Source organism: Parasteatoda tepidariorum, chromosome 1 (genome assembly GCF_043381705.1).
Source record: "Parasteatoda tepidariorum isolate YZ-2023 chromosome 1, CAS_Ptep_4.0, whole genome shotgun sequence".
Classification (NCBI taxonomy): Eukaryota; Metazoa; Arthropoda; class Arachnida; order Araneae; family Theridiidae; genus Parasteatoda; species Parasteatoda tepidariorum.
In genome coordinates, this window is record NC_092204.1 from 69,315,858 (window position 1) to 69,335,383 (window position 19,526).

A 19,526-nucleotide genomic window follows, 5' to 3' on the forward strand; every position below is an offset into this window, starting at 1 on the left:
AGGTGGAGCAACAAGTCTGTATATGATTTTAACCTAATTATAGTTTTCTTGGTTTTGAAAATTTTGTGTTGCCATTCTCACAATCATTTCTACATAAATTCATAATTTTAAACTTTTTTTTCGATTTATGCTTGAGATGGATCAACAGGAGTTTTAAAGTGATGAGGTTTAGGCACTGCTGTTATAGACAGCCGGAACAATGTTTATACTTAGAATCTAGAGTATACAATTTTAATCCCTTTCTTATGTCTTTATTTTTAATGTAAATGTGTAATACCATATCTTTTATCCACTGTATGATAGTAAGAAATTAGAGCTGTAAATTTGAGTTAAATAAAATGGAGTTGTGAAGCTGCAAGTATATGCATAATTTTGATCTCCTATTTTAACTTTAAATGTGAACTGATCTAATTTTTGAAAATAAACTTTGAGGTTTTGTAATGGGTAGCCATAAAATGGCAAATCTGTGAAGGAGAAAACCAAACAAATGTCACGGAATTCAATAGGATCAGTGTAATTAAGCAATGTTTTTTTCCTTCCAGTTTCTAAACAATCGGCAGAAACGAACACCTAGCATATGGAGCAGTAAAAGTAGCCTTAGTACTGGTTTCCGCTATCACGGAGGTAGCTTGATTAACACGTCATCGAATCCTGTAAATGAGCTGCCACGAATGTATCTTTTTGAAGGTTTATTAAATAGAGATCGATCAACTCTGTGGGATCAAATGCAATTTTGGGAAGATGCATTCATGGATGCTGTTGCTCAGGAGAGAGATATGGTGGGAATGGATCAAGGACCTGGTGAAATGATGGAAAGGTAATTAGCATTCCGATTTTTTTCAAGCTTCAAGATTGTTTATATCACTTTTTTTTAACTCTAAATAAATTTAAAATCAGTGCAAAAAGTGTTTGGAATTGTTAATTCTTGTACGTCTTGCTTGTACTTTTTGTCACTACAGTCAGTTGCTATGCTGTAAAGTTCAATTTGGTGTTCTTTGTTAAGAGTCTTACACACTAATCTTTTATGTGCTATTGTCTACAATTTCTTCTGCATTTATGTCCCATTTTCTGCTTTTTTTTTCACTAAGTCTCAAATCTTCTGCATATTTTAAAAATATACATTAAAATTTTGTGTCTTGGAACTACACACCTGCATACTCGTACATGTGTGAGGATGGGCTCTAGTGACTTGCCCAGATTATGGCACCTTGCATTTTCACTGTGTTTCAGCATTATTAATATTTTAGGTCATTAATTGATGTAAAATGAAAGATTTTAATCATCTGATAGTACAAAAAAAATTTTTTTTAATTTCATTTTAGATCTATTTGTGCTAGTTATGTTAAAACACTTACATTCCTCTTTAGGACATTATATTCTAATAACTATACCATTGATTGTTTAAATAAGGAATAAAAACTGAAAGCATGTAAAATATTCTGTATTTTAGGTAATTTCTTCTGCAATTTTTATAGTACTAAATCTTCTGAATTTTACAAAGTGGTGGTTGGCAGGTATGCTATATAGTTTTTAAAAAAACTCATAAGATGCCTATTTTTTTAAAGTTTTCTTTGAGTTTCTAAGAAATACTAGACTGTAAAAAATAATTCAGATAAAATATTAAAAGACGTTAGAACTGGAAATATATTCAATAAAATATTTTTTTCTTTTAATCTTCTTACTTATCTTCTAATCAGTTTGCCATTTAAAGGTCTTTGGCAGAGTGCTTTATATATGTTTTGTAATATTTTTTTAGGTATCAGTCTCTAGCTACTATGGATAAAAAGAGATTAGAACATGATGAAGACAGGCTTCTATCTACTATGCTGTATAATACAGTTGCCTTTATGGTAATGATGAAAGTTAACAAAGCTGAAATAAGGAGAAAAAATTGTCGTCTGTTGGGAAAATGCCACATTAGCCTTGTTTATAGTGCTGAAGTCAATGAACTCTTAGATCAAATTGTAAATCTTGTAAGTCATTTTAGTTCATTTATCAGTAATTAAAATTTATTGGTATAGTGGTAAATTAAAATTCATTATTATAATTTCAAAATATGTTTTGTCTGTCTGACAGTGTTTCTTAATTTCTATCGCATAGTAAGAGGTTTTCAAAAGCTAAAATGATTAAAGAAGTATTTTTTTAAAAATATAATTAGTGTTTATACATTTCCTTTCCCCTACACAAAAAAGGGTAAAATAATCTTTTTGCCTTAAACTGCTACAAATATTTAAATGAAATACTTGTATTACATAAAATATTTTTTTACTGCTGTGTTATGCATAAATTGGAATATCTTTTTATACATCTCTACAAGTTATATTTGTAATTGAATTCCTATTGAAGGTATGTGAACTGTAAATTTATCGTGTGAGGAAAAAAAATAATTGTTGTATATTTTAATTGACCAAGTGGAAAACTATTTTGTACAGTTCTATTTCCTTACACCATACTAGCTGATTTTAAGCAAATGAAAGATTATCTTTGAGGAGAAATGGGTTCTGTCTCTTTTCAATCGCTTTAACAAATCAACCCGATAATAAAATACTGTATTTCCTAAACTGTTTTTCTGTAGTCTCTTTTTAATCAAGCAAAGTCTCTTTGATTTCTAATCGTTTCATATTAAATCAGTAAATTCCTTTTAATTTAATCATGCTTTCTTTTTTCAGCATGGTAATGATATTGACCTCAGGCCCTTAAGTAGTAGACAGATGCATCGACAGTCCTTCACTGTACATTTAGGTGTAGATGCCACTGGGGATATGTTATTTATGGAAGTAAGTTATATACCTTTTATATAAAAAATGTTATTTAGCAGTGATTCCCAACCTTTTTACTTTTGCATACCATTTAATGCCCTAAGTATTAATTAAAATGACTTTGAAAAGTATTAATGTAAGTTATTTATTTTATTTATTTAATATTACAAATTACAGAATGTTAGAAAATATCAATGCATCATTTATCTTAAAATAAATAGTAAACAAAAGGTCCGATTAAATTGAATTATGAATTTCCATTCAGTATGAAAATTAAATGTATATAGAATACATTTATGGTGTTGTTCTAGCTTTTTTTGAGACACAATAAGTGAACTTTCTTATAAATTAGTTTATATGAAAGGAATCGTATACTTCAGAGTTTGTGTGAACAATGTATAATATTTTTTCCTTTTATTCAAAATGATGCCAAATCTAAATTTTTGTTTTACAATTTCAAGCAATAGCCACTGTTTGGACCAGTAAATAATAAGTAGTTAGTTCTGTTTCAATTAGGAATTTAAAAAAAAAAAAATCTAAACCAAATATGTTGTAATTTCTTTCCATACCACTTCTGATTTTTCTAGTCTACTGCCAAATTTGGTATATTTAAACTAAGTTGTTGATTTTTTTTTAAAAAACTATTTTTCAATGTTTGATATTTGCTATAATTTTTCTAAATTTGTTACTCATCCTTTTTATTAGGTTAGAGATGATGGCATAGTGTTACGCAGCGTTAATGGTGCGATAGTGGAGAGATGGTGGTATGAACGGCTTGTAAATATGACATATTGTCCTAAAAACAAAGTGCTATGTTTATGGCGTAAACATGGTGGACAAACTCAACTTCGGAAATACTATACCAAAAAAGTTTGTGTTTGAATTTCTTCCTTTTTTAAATTGTGTTAGTGCATAGTTTTATTTAGTATTTAAAGGCCTTTGGGTGATAAAGTAAAAAGCAACGTTTTTGAATTGTTAGAAAGGTGATTACGTTAAAAACACCCCGATTTCCATCTAGGCCATAACATGTTTCTGTATATTGTATTGTTATGAAGTGGACATTTATAAAACATATGTCTGGAAACCATTTTAAGTAAGAGATATGAAGATGTAACCTTTGCAAAAGGTATGGTTTAACACTATATTGATTTAAGACTTTCATTTGTTTTGAAATGCTATGGGACCATCCACAAATGTCATGTTTGGTGGGAAGAGGCAACAAGAAGTTGATATCTCATATTTTGTTTAAAATAAAAACGATTATAATCAAACTAAATATTTTTATATTATTTCTTTTTTTTAAAAGGTTTTCTGTAAATTATTTTTCATTCAAAGTAAATACACACAGAATCATTCTTGTTATGCTAATAAATTCATTAAAACACATTAGTTAAAATTTAAAAATTATGTTTGAACTATGATCTATAACATTAAGCTTTGTTTTTGAATTGCAAGTATATATTTTGAGTATTTTTGCTTTGCATTTTGGGGAAAAGAGGGTATAAGGAAGTGTGGAGTAAAGATGACGCTTTATGATAATGGGGAGGAGGAAAAACATTTGGAAGAAAAGTGACCTCATTCATGGATAGCCCTTCTAAGATTATTTAACTTTAAAATTAGTAGTTGTTCATCAAAACATTTTGACCTTCTTTATAACTTAATTTTAGTCTGTTTATACATCAGGTTGTAACACATGTTTTTCTCAAAAAAATGTTCTTAATGGAATTAAAAAAAATATTTGAAGGCAGTATCCTTAGTGCAGATAGCAATCACCACCCAAATCTATAATTTTTTGCCAACGTTCTTGTAATTTTTCAAAGCCTTTGGCCTAGAAATTTAGAGGCTGCAAGTCCGAAAGCAGAACAATCTCATTTTAGCTGTCCTGTGCTGAATCAAAAATAGCATTAGTAAAATGTGGCTGCAGGTGTGAAAAAATGTGGAAGTCTTTAAAAACGATGTCAGGGCTTGGTATGACAAAGGATCCTTAATTCAAGTCTGCACGGCCAGTGAATGCAGACACATGTAGTCTTATTTTGAATGAACAGTACCTTCTTTCATCAGAGCTCAGTTAGAGGTTTTCTCTTGATAGCTTCAACACTGGCTTACATCTTGCTATAATCCTTACTGTTCATAGTTTTACTTTTTTCCATTCCTTTGTGGATAATACTGCTGTAATCCCACTAGATAAAAAAACATGATCTTTTTAGTCAAATTGCACTTTGCGATGTTACTGAATGCTGATGTAAATCCACTTTTCATCACAAGTGACGATTCAGTCTTGAATGTTGTCGTTGCATTGATATTCGAGCAGCATGAACAAGTCTGTCCTTATCTGCTTGAGTTAGCTCAAACGGCCCCCAGCAATTAAACTAATGAACTTTGCACCAACCAACGTTTGACTCCTTTGTTAGCTCTTGGGTGGTTGAATATTAATTTTCTTCCACAAGTTCCTGTTGACTGGCCTCATCAACATCAATAGGCTAGCTAGAGCGCTCTGCTTTTTAAAATCATAGTCCTTGTTTTTGAATTTACGGTACTAGATCCTCAGAATGTCAAATTATTCAACAACGGTATCTGAAATTGTAGTACCAACTTGTGCTTGACAAAAATATTTTTTTTACAGATTTCACAAAACATTGCTTTAAAAGTCTCTTATTTTCAAATACCAAAAATAGTCAAACGAAATATGAGCAAGTATGCCAACACGAACTCTTTATGCAGGTGATATTAGCGGTGGATGGAAACTTTCTTTACAACCTAACATTATACAGCATTTTGAAGATTATTTATTTGTTTTATTTAATAACATTACATTTCACAAATAGTTTCCACAAATTAGTTACACCATTATGAGGAAGGAATTTCTGTCGCTGTAGAGTTCACAAAGAGAAAAGAAGAAAAAACACAGGGTCACTTTTATTAACTTTTGAGATATTGGTTGGATTTTTTTTCTTCTGTTAAGTGCTATGTCTGAAATTAGAAGGTAACATATTTATCACTTTAATTGAGATGGTTCATTTTTTTAATAAAAAAAGACTTCTTTCTGAAGAAATTTTTTTTGTTTTAATTTGATTCAGCGTTAAAATACCACATTTAAAAAAAATTGTGACATATGGAGCTTTCACTGACAGTTATTAACTTTCATCATAAAAAATAACCACAGCAGTTTTTGTAATAAGTAATTCTAAATAAAGCAAACAGTATTAAGGAATTGGGCTGTTTTTAAAAAAATAGTAATTTAAAACAAGATTTTAATTTATTGATGTGGTTGCCACAAAAAATTTATGAAACCAGCAAAAAGTAGAAAGATTTTGACTGAATGAAATGAAATGAAATTTTTGTTTTAATACATATAGAGGGCTTCTAATTTTCACACTTGCCTTTTAAATTATAAATTTATGTTTTTGCTGATAAGATTGTCTTATTCCTCCCACATGTCTTATTCCTCCACAACTAACAATATAATTATTTTACATTAAACACCATGATTACTTCGCTGATTAGTAATAATTAAACAATTTATTCCCAAACTTAAGGTTTTTTTATATTACTGAATTTTAAAAAGAGTTTATAAATTTACTTATATTTCTCATAAAAAGTCTAAATGCTATTGAAAGTAAAAAAGATGTTTTAATCTATTTGTTGCTAGATAAGTAACTGAAAGAAAATTTATTTCATTTTCAAAACATTTGTCATAATATTTAAAAAATATATATAAAAACGAGTTTATTTTTGATTAAAAAAATAATGTATATAGTGATGGGTAGTTTATAATTAAGAACTGTTAAATCTTTTACTTTTCTATTTTTTAAAGTAATTTTATTTGTAAGTATATTTTTTATGACAGTTAATACAACGTGACGATCATAGATAAACTTAATGAAATATTTTCTACAAGTATTTTCTTCGTTCTGAATTTAAAATTCTTAAAAAAAGTTAAATTAAATTTCACATGAAGAGCAAAATGGAAGATAGGTTTATGTCCATGAAAACTGATTGCAAGAAAAAAACGAATTTGATGGTAGATAGGAAATATTTTTCTTCAGCACGACCCACATTCACTGTGTAATAATTCTTGCAGGGAGCTGATTTTCCACAGCATTATTTTTCAAAACGTGATGGTCCTCAAAATGCCACAGATGACAGTCCATTGGTCATTTTGTGGAAAAAAAGACAGAAATGGTTCTTCTCCCTTGATCTTCATATGCTTTCTGTCAAAATCTATTATCTCTTAAAAAGTTTTTAAATGTTTTTCAAAATTTGCCATGTGATTCTTGCAATAAAAATTTTTTCCTGACTGCTATGATATGATATATAATTATATTTTACTTTTTTATAGTGCAAGGATTTATATTATTGCATAAAGGAATCAATGGAAAGAGCTGCCCAGAGAGGAAATGGCATGTTGCCAGGTTAGTTTATGTATATGTGGAAATTATTGTTTTTTATTATTAACAGTGAAACGTAACATAATTGAAGAGCTGAGTTTATGAAAGTTTTAAGTGACATTTAAGTAATTTTGAGTAAATTAGCTAATATATATAATAATAGGAAATAAAGATAATATCTTGTCTTTATTTCTTTTTTACAAGCTATTAATTAGCAAAATCTACAAATAACTTATTAAGCTATTCGAATCATAGCATTTACATCGTTAGAGTTTAAATTTGTTTTTAAAAGAAAGGCTTTCTATGGCCAACAGAATCAAATTTCAAATTTTCTGGAATCAAATTTAATTTTCGGATTGATTTTCCAATAAATTTTGGACTCTTAATGTATAATGTGTAATTTATTGAATTTTAAGAAAGAATCTTTTTTTTTATCTCAATAGAATATTATATTGTACTAAAACTATATAAAGAAATTAAAAATAAAACAGAATCCTTGTAAAAACATATTTAAATAAAGTGACTAAGTCCTTAATCAAAATCGATCACAAATAAAGACAAATTTACCACAGATAGGCTTCGTTAAATAATAAATAAAAACCTTGTTGTACTATTTTTAGTGAGAACAGCTTAAAAAAAGTTTAAAATTTTTAAGATTTTGGTTAAAATTGAGATGATTATTTATTTTCTATAATATCTTTAAAATAACTAGGAGGCTCTGCTTCCTGTTGGCTTCTCTCTTTAAACCTCATGGTTGCTTCTCATTCATAATTGAAGATCAAGGTGGAAGAATGGTTTTACTTCTGCACTTAAACTATGAGTTTAACTACCGAGCTTTAAAGATATTTAATTTTTTCTAGTGGCTTCTTCTGCTTCTTTTTTTAAAAAATATTTTGTAAAAATGCTGTTTCCATGACAGTGGTTCTATGTTTTAATTTGTTTCATTAATGAAATTTCATATTTTCGATACTGTGCCCAAACCACGTAACTCCGGAAAGAGGTGATTGTTTACAAATCACCCCTTAAAAATTTCATAACGACTAAAAATTAACACAATCCAAGTTGGTGCTCCCATTCTCAAGTTATTTGCGAACATATATCTTGCCCGAGACAGACTTTTGCTTTTATATGCATCTTAACCTTTGTGTAGGAAATTAAACACACATTAATTAAATATTCTCTTTAGGAACAGAACTTGGAGGAGAATTTCCTGTTCAGGACATGAAAACTGGTGAAGGAGGGCTGCTTCAAGTGTGCATGGAAGGAGTTGGTCTTTTGTTTGCAAACAGTAAAGTATGTATTTTTTGAAAAGTCATTATTTCTGTTGATACTCCTGTGTATTATTTTAATGAATTATTATTTTGAAATTTAGTATTTGAGATATTTCTATCATTTACACTATTAATAAATTTTGTCCTTATATTAATCCCATTTTTGTATCACAATCATCTCTTACAGCATTCGTTAAGTGTGTTTAGTATACAATGTCCCGCTTCACTCGTTTTATTATCACTTTTATATTCTGTATAAAAGTAATTTTTAAAATCCTACACACTAGTTCCTGATATAGCTTATTACATAATGTTCTGAGATATTTAGAATGAAAGCATAGTTTATCATTCCTATCTCGAGCAAAATTTATTATTATTTTTTATCTCTATTCTATAACTGTTAAAACAAAAGATATTAATTCATTTTGTGAAATTAGCCAGTTTTATATATTTTTTTTAGAAAAAGTAAGTAAAAGGTATGAATTGCAAGCATATTTTAAACTGCATAATTAATTACATAAATGTTTACTACATTAATAAATATTACCTTTAATGAAGCATATTTACTTTTTTTAATTATGCTGTGATTGTTCCACAATTAGCACAAAAATTTTTATTTTTCATCTTATTTGAAATAAAAGTTGAGAGAAGTGGAGATTTTTCTTCTATTTAGTCATTGTTAATGAAACTGGTATGGATTAAAGTTTTTGCAATAAATTTTTTTTAAACATGTTCAATATTCTGTTCTTGAATTATTAATAAAAATGAGCATTTAAAAATTTCTAAATAATAACTAAATGATAATTGAGAGATGCCAGTCATTTTCTTATGTGTGATATGTTTGATATCATTTATGAAGTTTTGTGGTAATTTATTTTATGTTGTGATGTTTTACAATAATGTTAAGGATTTGTAGGAAGTTAAGGATTAAGGAAGTATGTTAAGGATTTGTGAAATATCCCTGATCTATTTGTTTTAAGTATAGAATGATAATAAAGAGTGTCTCATTTTATCTAATGAATATTGTTTAATTTCACTCTTTGAATCTATAAGGTTGATCACAGAATTATGAAATCTGAAAGTATGGGGTAAATTGTGCGATAAAGTGATATCATATTTTGAATGGAAGAATTCTTATAAGGACTTTGTTTCCTTAAAACTTGATTGAACAAGAGTTTCTTTATTTATTTTTATTTATTTATTTATTTTGTAGTCACAAATATTGATAAGATACAACTGTATTAAAAGGTTTCGTGATTTTGTTGTGAAACAAGTTCTTAAGCTTACACATTTATTGGAGGAAAATTGTATTGTACATATCGATTTCTTAACTAAGATAATTTTTATTTTATCTTATTAATAATTTCTGGTTAGTTAATTGTTATAATTATATAAATTATATTGATGACTATTTTCCTTATATTTTAAATAGTTTTAATAGAGTTATTTAAATTATTTATTTGGTTAAGGATAATTTGTGAATATAGTAAATGTTTATCATAAAAATATCAGAATCTTCGAATCTTGAATTCTAAATAATATGTTGCTTTAGTTATGATTAAAAATCAACTATTAATTTTTACTATCTGTGTACTGTTCCAAATAAAAGAAGTTTGAGTTGAATTTTGAATTATACTCTTAATAGTTGCTAGCTCCCTACCTTTTTTCAAGACCTAAACATAAAAAAAAATATATTTTTCCCCATTAAGCTTAATCTTTAATTTTTTTGGGGGGGTGGAGTTGAAAATATATAATTAGCTAACATGTTATTCGTCATATAACTATTATAAATCAATGTGTTCTTATGCTCATTTTTGCAGCCGTTACTTGTTTTATTTAAATTTTTTACTAAGAAAATAGTTTGAGCATTTTTTCGGTTGTTTCTTGCTTTATTTGCAATACACCTGTATTTTGATTTATGGCATTCTAATTTTATAGCAAGGACCTTCTCAAAAATCCTATGGCTTGCCTGTCCATTTGATCTATCACACACTACATTGATCCTGTATACTAATATAGCATTTATAATAATTTCTATATCAAATCAGCTGCACTCTCTATTTTAATTACTGCAGCTGATGCTCTTTGCTAATGTAATTTGTCACGCTAGCTTGATACATTTCATATTTTCTCTAATTTCCTCCCATATGCAGGCTACTCATTTATATACTTATTCTGCTCCATTTACTGGACTACCTATTTCCATCTTACTATTTTTGGAATGGACTGACTCATGCATGCCCTTCGAAACCTGCTAGTTCAATATATTTTACTAATACCTGCCCTTTCAAAATTATCCTTCACAAATAATCTGATAGCAAGCGAAGGGGCTTTTGAGATGGTCCAAAAACATGATAATATATTTCTTTGACCTGAAAAAAATATACAGTTTTTCTAAGGAAGCTCTTTTCTCCTCCATGCTTACTTTCATCAACACCTGAAGGACTTTGAGGTACTACAGCCCTTCATTTTTATGTGTTGCTGGGTCTAGAGTCTATTGTAGTCTAAACCTCTAGACCGTCATGTAGTAGTGCACCCTTTGTGTCATAAAAACAAGGGCTTGATTATATTATCTAGCCATTTTGGGTGAACATATTGATCAACCCACAATTGTTGTGCACAGAGTTATGTTAGTTTAAATGCTATAATAGCTAACAGCATGATATTATGTTGTTTTAGTTTTGTAGTTTACATTTTTGATTGATTGTTATTTGACCATCTCCAAAGTTTCTTTTCACACCACCCAGTTGCTTGCATGAATGCATGGAATATCCTTCTTTCTATATTTTATTTTCAACTTCTAGCATCAACGTGCATGTTTGTTTTTATGAAGCTTTGGGATAGTGCTTTATTTTTCTTTATGGCTTTTTCATGGATTGAAGCATGATTTGCATGGTTGTGAAATAAATGTTCAATTACGTATTTTGTTGTTATAGTGAATGATGTTTGCTGATGTTGTGATAGTTTTTTAAAAACAAATTTTAGGCTTTGTGGAACCTGCAATTAGCTATTTTTTATGTTAGCTTATGAAGTTAAATGTTTACTTTTTTTTCTTGTACAAATATTTTTTTGGGATACTTTTTTTTATTTTTATTTTTAGTAAAGTTCAGTGTTGCAATCCACTTATTTGGTTTACCACAACTGGTAAGGTTAATTAGTTTCGCTTCTTAAAATGACAAAATATTGTGAATAGCAAGTTTCTTGTTTCCAATCAATGCCTCATCGATCTGTCAGTAAAGTAAAGGAATTACTTTGAAAAATCATCATGAGAAGTAATTGACAAATAGATTTACTTTATTTCTTTGAAGGAAAAAAATATATTCCAATGATCCACAAGAGATAGATTTTTCCTATTCCTTCGTTTAAAATTATTATTTAAATAAAGTTTTTTTAATTTATCTATTTTTCAAGTATCAAATTTCATTTCTTTTTTTTCCCTTATACTAGTTTTTAAGTTTCTGAAACTTTATTGCTAACGAATAATAGAAAATTCTACAACTCATTTTTTGCTGAATATATTATCCTTGAGTGTCAAAAACTTTTTAAAATTCTTTATCTTGTTAAATTAATTGTTTTAATTATCATTTATCACAGTCTGTCATATTAAAATATTTACTTTATTTTATTCCCTAATTATTCATGATAATGTTTATTTCGATATAAAATTGCTTTAACAATTAGTTTTTCATATCGTTAAATGTTTTAGATTTAACTAAGTTAAGATTTTCAATGTAAATGTGGAATTTTCATATTTTGTCAAAGTTTAAAAACAAATAGCTGATTAACAGTGAAATTAGCCAATGGCTGTTGCCATCATGTCACAGATTTTCATAAATTTTTCTTTTATGGAAAAGCTCTTAATAAAAATGAAAAAAAAAAATTTTTGAGAATAATTAGATTAAAACTACGATTAGTTGGCCATTTTGATATTTAACTCAAATTAAAGAGAATAACTACAGATAGTTGTTTATTTTTCAAAATGTCTATACATTTTTCTTTCTTAAGCCAATTGTGGTGTTATTTGAAGGTTCTGGTGTTAATTTTTTGAGCCAATTTCGTGTTATTAGAAGAAAAATGTCAACATTCCGCTATTAAGCTTTTAAAATGTGTGCAATTGTTTATGTAAGTTTTAGTTTAGTAAGTTAAAAAGTTTTATTAAAATAATTTTTGAGAAATTTTTTTTGCCAAATTTCAAGAATTTTTAATTGGGAAGTAACAACTTTTATCACCTCAGTTTTTTTCTTCTTCATAATGTTAAATATCATATTTTTCAACATAAAAAAATAAAGATGGTGTTTTTAACACAGCAAAGCAAAATGTAACATTAAACTGAACATCCAGTGGCAGCAGCTCTAAAAATTTCTCAATATAGAAAATCAAAAACATATTTTCTTGACCTTAATTTTTTTTAAATATAAATCAATGAAACTTTTTAAAAACTTATATAAATATTTGTATAATTTTAATAGCTTAGTTACAAATTGTTGACATGTTTCTTTCTAATGACACCAAAGTTAAAGAAATAGATATTTTGAACATATGAGCCTTTATCTGTAGTTATGCCATTTTCTTAATTCTTGTTCAATTTCAAAATGGTTCCCTTATCGTAATTTTAATCCTCTATTATATTATAAAATTGTAATTGCTCGCTTTCAGTATTTGTGTGATATCAATATTATAAGTTTGGTATACTAGTTTAAAAATATAAATAAAATTAATTAGTGACTTCACACTCACTGTAAATGCCCTCATACGAATTGATTAATCGTTTACACATAATCTTCTGCAACACTTTCTTTTATAATTGGCTGCTGTCTGTTCTGTATTTCAGAAGCTATTGCGTGTGTCCAATTTTTCATTGGGCAGCTTTTATATTCGAACCTTATAGCTTTATAGGTATGTATACATCAAATTTGCGTAAGAGGAAATTTTTACCTCCCTCAAAACAAAAAATATTCATAATATATTACCCTTTTTTGTGGTCACTTCTTCGTGTTATCAATGCACTAAATTATTAAAAAGTAACGTTAACTATTTAAATTAAAGAGACTTTTAGACTTGAGTTTGTACTTGAGTTCGTTGCATATTTACATTTTATTGCTTATTTACATTTTATTGTGAATTAGCTGATCAGTTACAGGTTTACTTGAATCAATGCACATAGTTTATCTAGTTAACCATCAGTTGGATCAATCAATGCAATCATTTCACAAAATAATTTTAAACCAATGGTAAAAATGTTAGATTTCTAAACATACCTCTGATGTGAATACAAATTGTAATTAAATTTTAAAACATATATCTAATTAAATTAAATGTGTAGTAATTCAATCTGTATTCTACTTATACATTTTTGTGTGTTTTATATAATTGTAACATACATAATAACTAAAGTTCCTGCATCTAAATATAGTTTAGACAGTTATGTACGTTTAAAACCATCAATATTATCAAAAATACAACGTTTCCCTCTAAACATGCTTTGTTCCTCTCAATTTTTGAAATTTTTTGCTCGCAGTTTGATTTTTATGGTTATCATAGTGACTTTTTATTGGAGGTGATATTTGGGGTAAGGCTTTATAATAAAAGTAAAATAAATAGTATTTTTTATTATGCTAGTGAAGGACATTTTATTTATAAGATATACATTGATACATTTTGCAACAAGGATTTCCAAACGTATTTATTATCACTTTAATAAATGTGAAATTAGTGAATGATACTTTTAATAGTCATTTTATTACTCCATTTTGAAAAGAAAAACTTTTAAAATACTAGAAATTGTTGTTCTTTTTAAACTTCTCTTTAAAATACTTGTGCTATTAAGTTCAGAAATTAAAGTAAAAAGAATATTAATCGTGGCAGTGTTTTGTTTAATTTAATGTTAATAAAATAAAAATTTTATGATAATAGAAAGTCCAGTTTTGACAATTATGTTAAAATAAAGAGTGAAAATCTGATTTATACTTATAGTTTATTGCATAGCATTAGTCAAAGGTTAAAATTAAAAAACTTAATTTTCAAAATTGAAAATTATTTGATTTAAACATTTAACAGTTTGTCATTTATTTATATTTCCTTGTGCAAGATATCATGAATAGATGAAGAAAAATTTAAAATTTTAAATAACCGTCAAAATATGTACGATAACAAACCAGGTTAACATATTTAACTTGGAAATAAAATAAACAGATGTTCCTTTTTGAAATGGTAATAATAATATATCCACATATTATTTTTTACCAGCCAAGAGACACAACATTAGACTAAAGTTGAACAAATTATTGTTCAGTTGATTCAGTTCTTTAAATAGAGAAATATAACTTTATCTCTAGTTTGTTTGCAAAGTTTTCTTCTCTAAATAACTTCTTAGTAAGAAAACTAATATTTCATCAAAAGATTAAATGTTTATTTCTCATATAATATTCCAATGCCAGATGTTATATTTTTAAAAGGAAATTATTTCACACAGTATATGGATATGTAACACTAATATTGCATATAATAGATGCTTTAAATGCATTTTGAAAACAATAAAAATAACTAATACTTATTATTTTGAGATTACTTGCTTTGCTTGTCATTGCACTCTATTTTAAATCTGTTAGGAATATTTTGTTTAATTTGTTTTTGGCAAATTTTGGCTTTCAGGCAATTACAGACTTATCTGTATATTGTAAATCTATGAACTATGTTTAGATTCAGGAACTCTGATGATGGCATTGTTTTATTTCCATTTCTATATAGCAGTTTTTTTTTACCTGAAGCCATCTAATTCATGTGGACTACTGTATTCCAGGGCTTTTTGAATATTAAACTTCGAAATAATTTACATTTTTTGATGTCTATGTGCACAAAAATTAGAATTTTGCATAGGCTTTCTTTCAGAAAAAAGTTGTGATATTAGAAAACAAAAAAGCTTTCAACTAGCATTTAAAATTGTAACAGATGTATTTTTCATAAGTGATGGTTGTATCTTTTTTATTTTCAAAGGTATCTCAGTTTATTGAAAAATTATCTATATTATTTTTTTAAATTTTAAATTACATTGTTTGTAAGGTGTAATGTACAACATTTTTACTTGGTATGAGCTGACTAATATGGAAGATAATATAAATTTGTCAAAAACGAATTTGTGAAATATATTTAAAATCCAAATAATCAATTGAATAATACCTTTGCAGAAAGAAATCTAAATTAAAATTTTTGAAAATTGTATATTTGCATATATGGGTACTTTTTTACTCAAAAGAATGAGCTTTTACTTTCTAAAATACTTGTGGGACTTTTAAAAAAAATAGCTTTGTAGCTTTGCTGTTCATAAAATTGCAAAACTAAAAAAGGTATACTGTATCGAATACGGTGTATAATTGGTTATGAAATTAATCAAGTATAAATGATCATTCCTGCACTTTGAAAAGATGGTCACGGAGAGAATTTTGTCTGCAACTATAAAACTTTATGCAGAAACATGGTTTTGAGCCGTGCAATTTTTCCAGAATGTTTTAATGCTATTTGAATTAATATTTTTCTCTTTTAATATTTTTATTACAAATAGATTTATAATAAAAAGGCAGGTTTAATTTTTCGTATTCTTTCTGAATATTTATATGCATTTATTACTCTTCACCAATTATACAGAAATCTATTGGAAAACATATTTCAAAATTGTATCTATATGCAATTTAAAAATTTTTTGTACACAATTCAAGTTTTGCAAGGTTTTGAGAGTGATTATTTATAAACTTTGATTTTTATATCAAACTTTTATTATTTTTTTATGGAACTTTAATTCTAGTGTTTATGCAGTTAAAATTGAACTTTGACATTTAAAATGTTATTACATCAATACCCCAATACTTTGTGACCTTTTGCTAGTTTATTTTCGCTCAGAGACTGGATTTTAGACAGTATTGGACTCATTTTCTGATTGCAATTTTGTTTAATTATAATCGAACGACTAATATTAGAGATACTGTTATAAAGTACATATATAAGCTTTAGTTCTAGTATTTGTAATATATTCTTGATCTCACTTTAACAAAAAGATTGAATTTCTATAAGATTTTAATTAAAACATTTAAATATTTAAGGCTTACTCTTACTCATGAAACCTTTGGTTTGTCACCAAGTTATACACCTTTTTGCTATTTTACTCACTTTCTAACTATCTTTAGCATCGGTGTTTTTTGTTAAAGCCTTACAATGAACTCAGAAATTTATATTACACGTGAAATTTCCAACAATCACAATCTTCTCATTTGAAATCTTTCACCTTTATTTGTTATCACTCTCCTAACATCTTTAAACTTTAATACAACACTTCAGATTCATCTGTATTTGATCTGTTTCATCTTTCTTAGTCTCTGCTTTATATTATGATGGAAATGTCTTTTTTGGGGAGTTTAGTTTAGCATCATCTTTAGTATATAGTTTTATGTACCACCAAGTAAACAAAAAAGAATGAATGATCAGTCACAAAGATAAACTAATGCTGTTATTGCAATTTAATTTCTTAAAAATGTTTTAACCGATTAATGTCTAGAATCCCTTTTTAGGAACAATTTTTAATTTGCATCAAAAGTTTTTTAACATACATTTTACATAAATTATTTTTAAGTATGCATTATTTTTTAATTTTAGGAAGAGCATAAATCAAGGCAGTAGTAGGAAATGTATATTTTAATTTCTTAGCCAGACTCTAAAGTATGTTTCTTTTTTTTTGCAATATTAATGAGGGAAAGGCAAGTTTTTTATTAATTTATTAATGAATGCTCGCATTCAACACATTGTTTTTACGTATAATTTTGAAATTTTCAAAATTTTTAAATTTGTTAGTGGTTTTTGAATTACATAAAAAACTTTAATGTCTCTTCTACCGATCATTGATGTAAATAAATAATTTCCAGTCGTTTTTTTTTTTTTTTTTTTTTTTTTTTTTTTTTTTTTTTTTCAAAAAATTTTTTCCAGCTAATTTTTTTACATTTTTATTAGTGTGCAAAATAATGGGATAGAAAACTCGAAAACAAGAATGCAATGACTGTTAAATAAAGAAAAGCAGAAACATATTTAAAATCTAAAGCTTACAAATTAATTCTGTTTTTAAGGAACAATAGTGATTTAATAATAAATTTAAACCTTATCCCAGTTTATTATTACAACTTTAATTAAATTAAAACTTTTTCATTGCATATTAGGCTAAGTAATTTTACGTTCTTTCTAGAAATCTAGAATATTTGTTTTCCCTAGTGTTAAAAAATTGCAACTTGGACATTAATGAGATAGTCTAAAATTTTATTCAGTTTTAAATTTATTACTTTTTTATTTTAATTAGTTTTCATTAATTTAAATATAAAAAAAAATGAATGTGTCTTTAATAAAAATTGGTGTCATTAATAAAAATTGGTGTCATTAATAGAAATTGGTGTCATTATTAAAAAGAAACCTTTCTTTTTTTTGCACACAAATCTATTATAAACTTCTTTTTGTGTTTTTCATTATTTATGTTTATTTTAAAAATCTTTGTTGGTGTAGTAGAAAGTTGAAAATCTAATGAATAAAAAAGTCATCTATTTGTGTAGATTGAGTTTAAATTGGATTTTGTTACATTTTATTACTTTTTACTTTACAAGTATCTGAGCATCAAAACATAAATAAACACTTTATTTTAAGTTGTTTTGGCAAATTTTTTTAAAGACTTAAAAAATCAAATAAATGTAAGAAATTTCACAGTAGATACAGACTTACTTTTCTGTTTAACAAAACACTGGAAAGTTTGGAAATAAATGTAAAGAAAATTAAAATGAAAATTTTTTGTAAATATATAATCAAATAAGCACTTGGTTATAACCATATTAATAATATATAATCACTTGGATATCACTCACCAAAACAAAATCTTATCTACAATTATATGTTTCCTTGTCCCTTTTGTTGAAATTTATTTTGTGAAGTTGAGTTAAAATTGAAACCATTAAAATTTCCCTAAATAAAGATTTCCCTTGCTGTTTAGTTAAGTTTGTTTAGTTGACATTTTAATATGTTTGCTAGAATAAGATCAACCCTACCTCCTCTACGATTTGCAATTTTAGCGTACTAAGCATGTTTTAATTTGATGCACTCCTTATTTTTCCCTGATGCATGTGTATAACTATGTTTATTGCTTTTTATTTTATTATGTTTATAAGCTGCACATCACTTTTAATAAGAGTTATAATGAATTAATTTTGTATTTCAAGTAAAAAAATGTAGCTGATATTAATTTTTTAAAGATATTTGTTATTATTGGTAGCGTTTTTTTTGTTTGTTATTATGCCATCAAATTGTTTGTTGCAAGAAAGAGGCAGAGAAAAGTGATAGGGATAGAAATTACAATGAATGAATTCTTACTTTACAGTTCTTTGTAAGGCTGGAAAACATAAGAAAGTGTTTCACCCAGAAGGGCGGGCTGTTTATTCTGGAAGAGTTTAGTAAGTTGACATGTAGTAAAAACATACCTATAATCTGTTTCTTTCTTCTGCTTTCCATAAAACCCCACCTGGGATATTTTCTTAGACCCGTTGTCTGTATTTCGTTTTGCTGCATTTTCACATCCATCCAGTCTGGCCGCTGACCTTGCATGTTCTCGTGTTCTCCTTCTTCCTTTTGGATTGGAATGCCTGCATCTTGTGTTGTGATGCTATATTTAAACAAAAAATATTTCTTTTACATTACTCAACAACTGTTCGTCTTTTATTACTATTACCCTGGTTTGTGTGACATATCTTCTCTACAAATTTTACTTTGTGCACATTTTCAAGCATTTTTCTCTTTTTGTTCTGTGGCGTCTAATTTGTGTGTTGTCTCTATTCTTGTTATTGGACACCTTTTTATGAAACTTTTTTGGTAAAATTTCACTTCCTAAGAAAAATTTCCATTTAAAAATTTTCTTGTAGAGAGAAAAATAATTAAATAAATGTTCACATTATATTTTATTTAACTTTGCTAAATAATACATAATTCAACTAAGCATGTTCAAAAAAAGATAGGTTTTTATTTGATTATTTTGCCCACTAACAAAATAACTGTTTTTAACTGTTCAAAAACTTAGCAATATTGGTATTATGTAA

The 19,526-nt window shown here is 26.9% G+C and overlaps 1 protein-coding gene across 8 annotated transcripts in view; it reads left to right on the top strand.

Annotated features, from left to right (window-relative positions):
* The window catches only part of LOC107439002 (Rab3 GDP-GTP exchange factor), a 76,772-nt gene that overhangs the window by 43,137 nt on the left and 14,109 nt on the right, over positions 1-19,526 (top strand). For 6 of the 8 annotated variants that reach the window (XR_001583472.4, XM_071181793.1, XM_071181798.1 and 3 more), the window contains 7 exons: positions 543-817; positions 1,757-1,973; positions 2,670-2,777; positions 3,465-3,629; positions 7,099-7,171; positions 8,334-8,440; positions 18,815-18,887. Coding sequence is in view for 7 of the 8 variants with exons in the window: in XM_071181793.1 (XP_071037894.1) it covers positions 543-817; positions 1,757-1,973; positions 2,670-2,777; positions 3,465-3,629; positions 7,099-7,171; positions 8,334-8,440; positions 18,815-18,887 (1,018 nt within the window). In the remaining variant the exon portion in view is untranslated. The remainder of the gene's footprint in view (positions 1-542; positions 818-1,756; positions 1,974-2,669; positions 2,778-3,464; positions 3,630-7,098; positions 7,172-8,333; positions 8,441-18,814; positions 18,888-19,526) is intronic. The other 2 variants (XM_071181803.1, XM_016051451.4) reach the window with 1 other exon arrangement.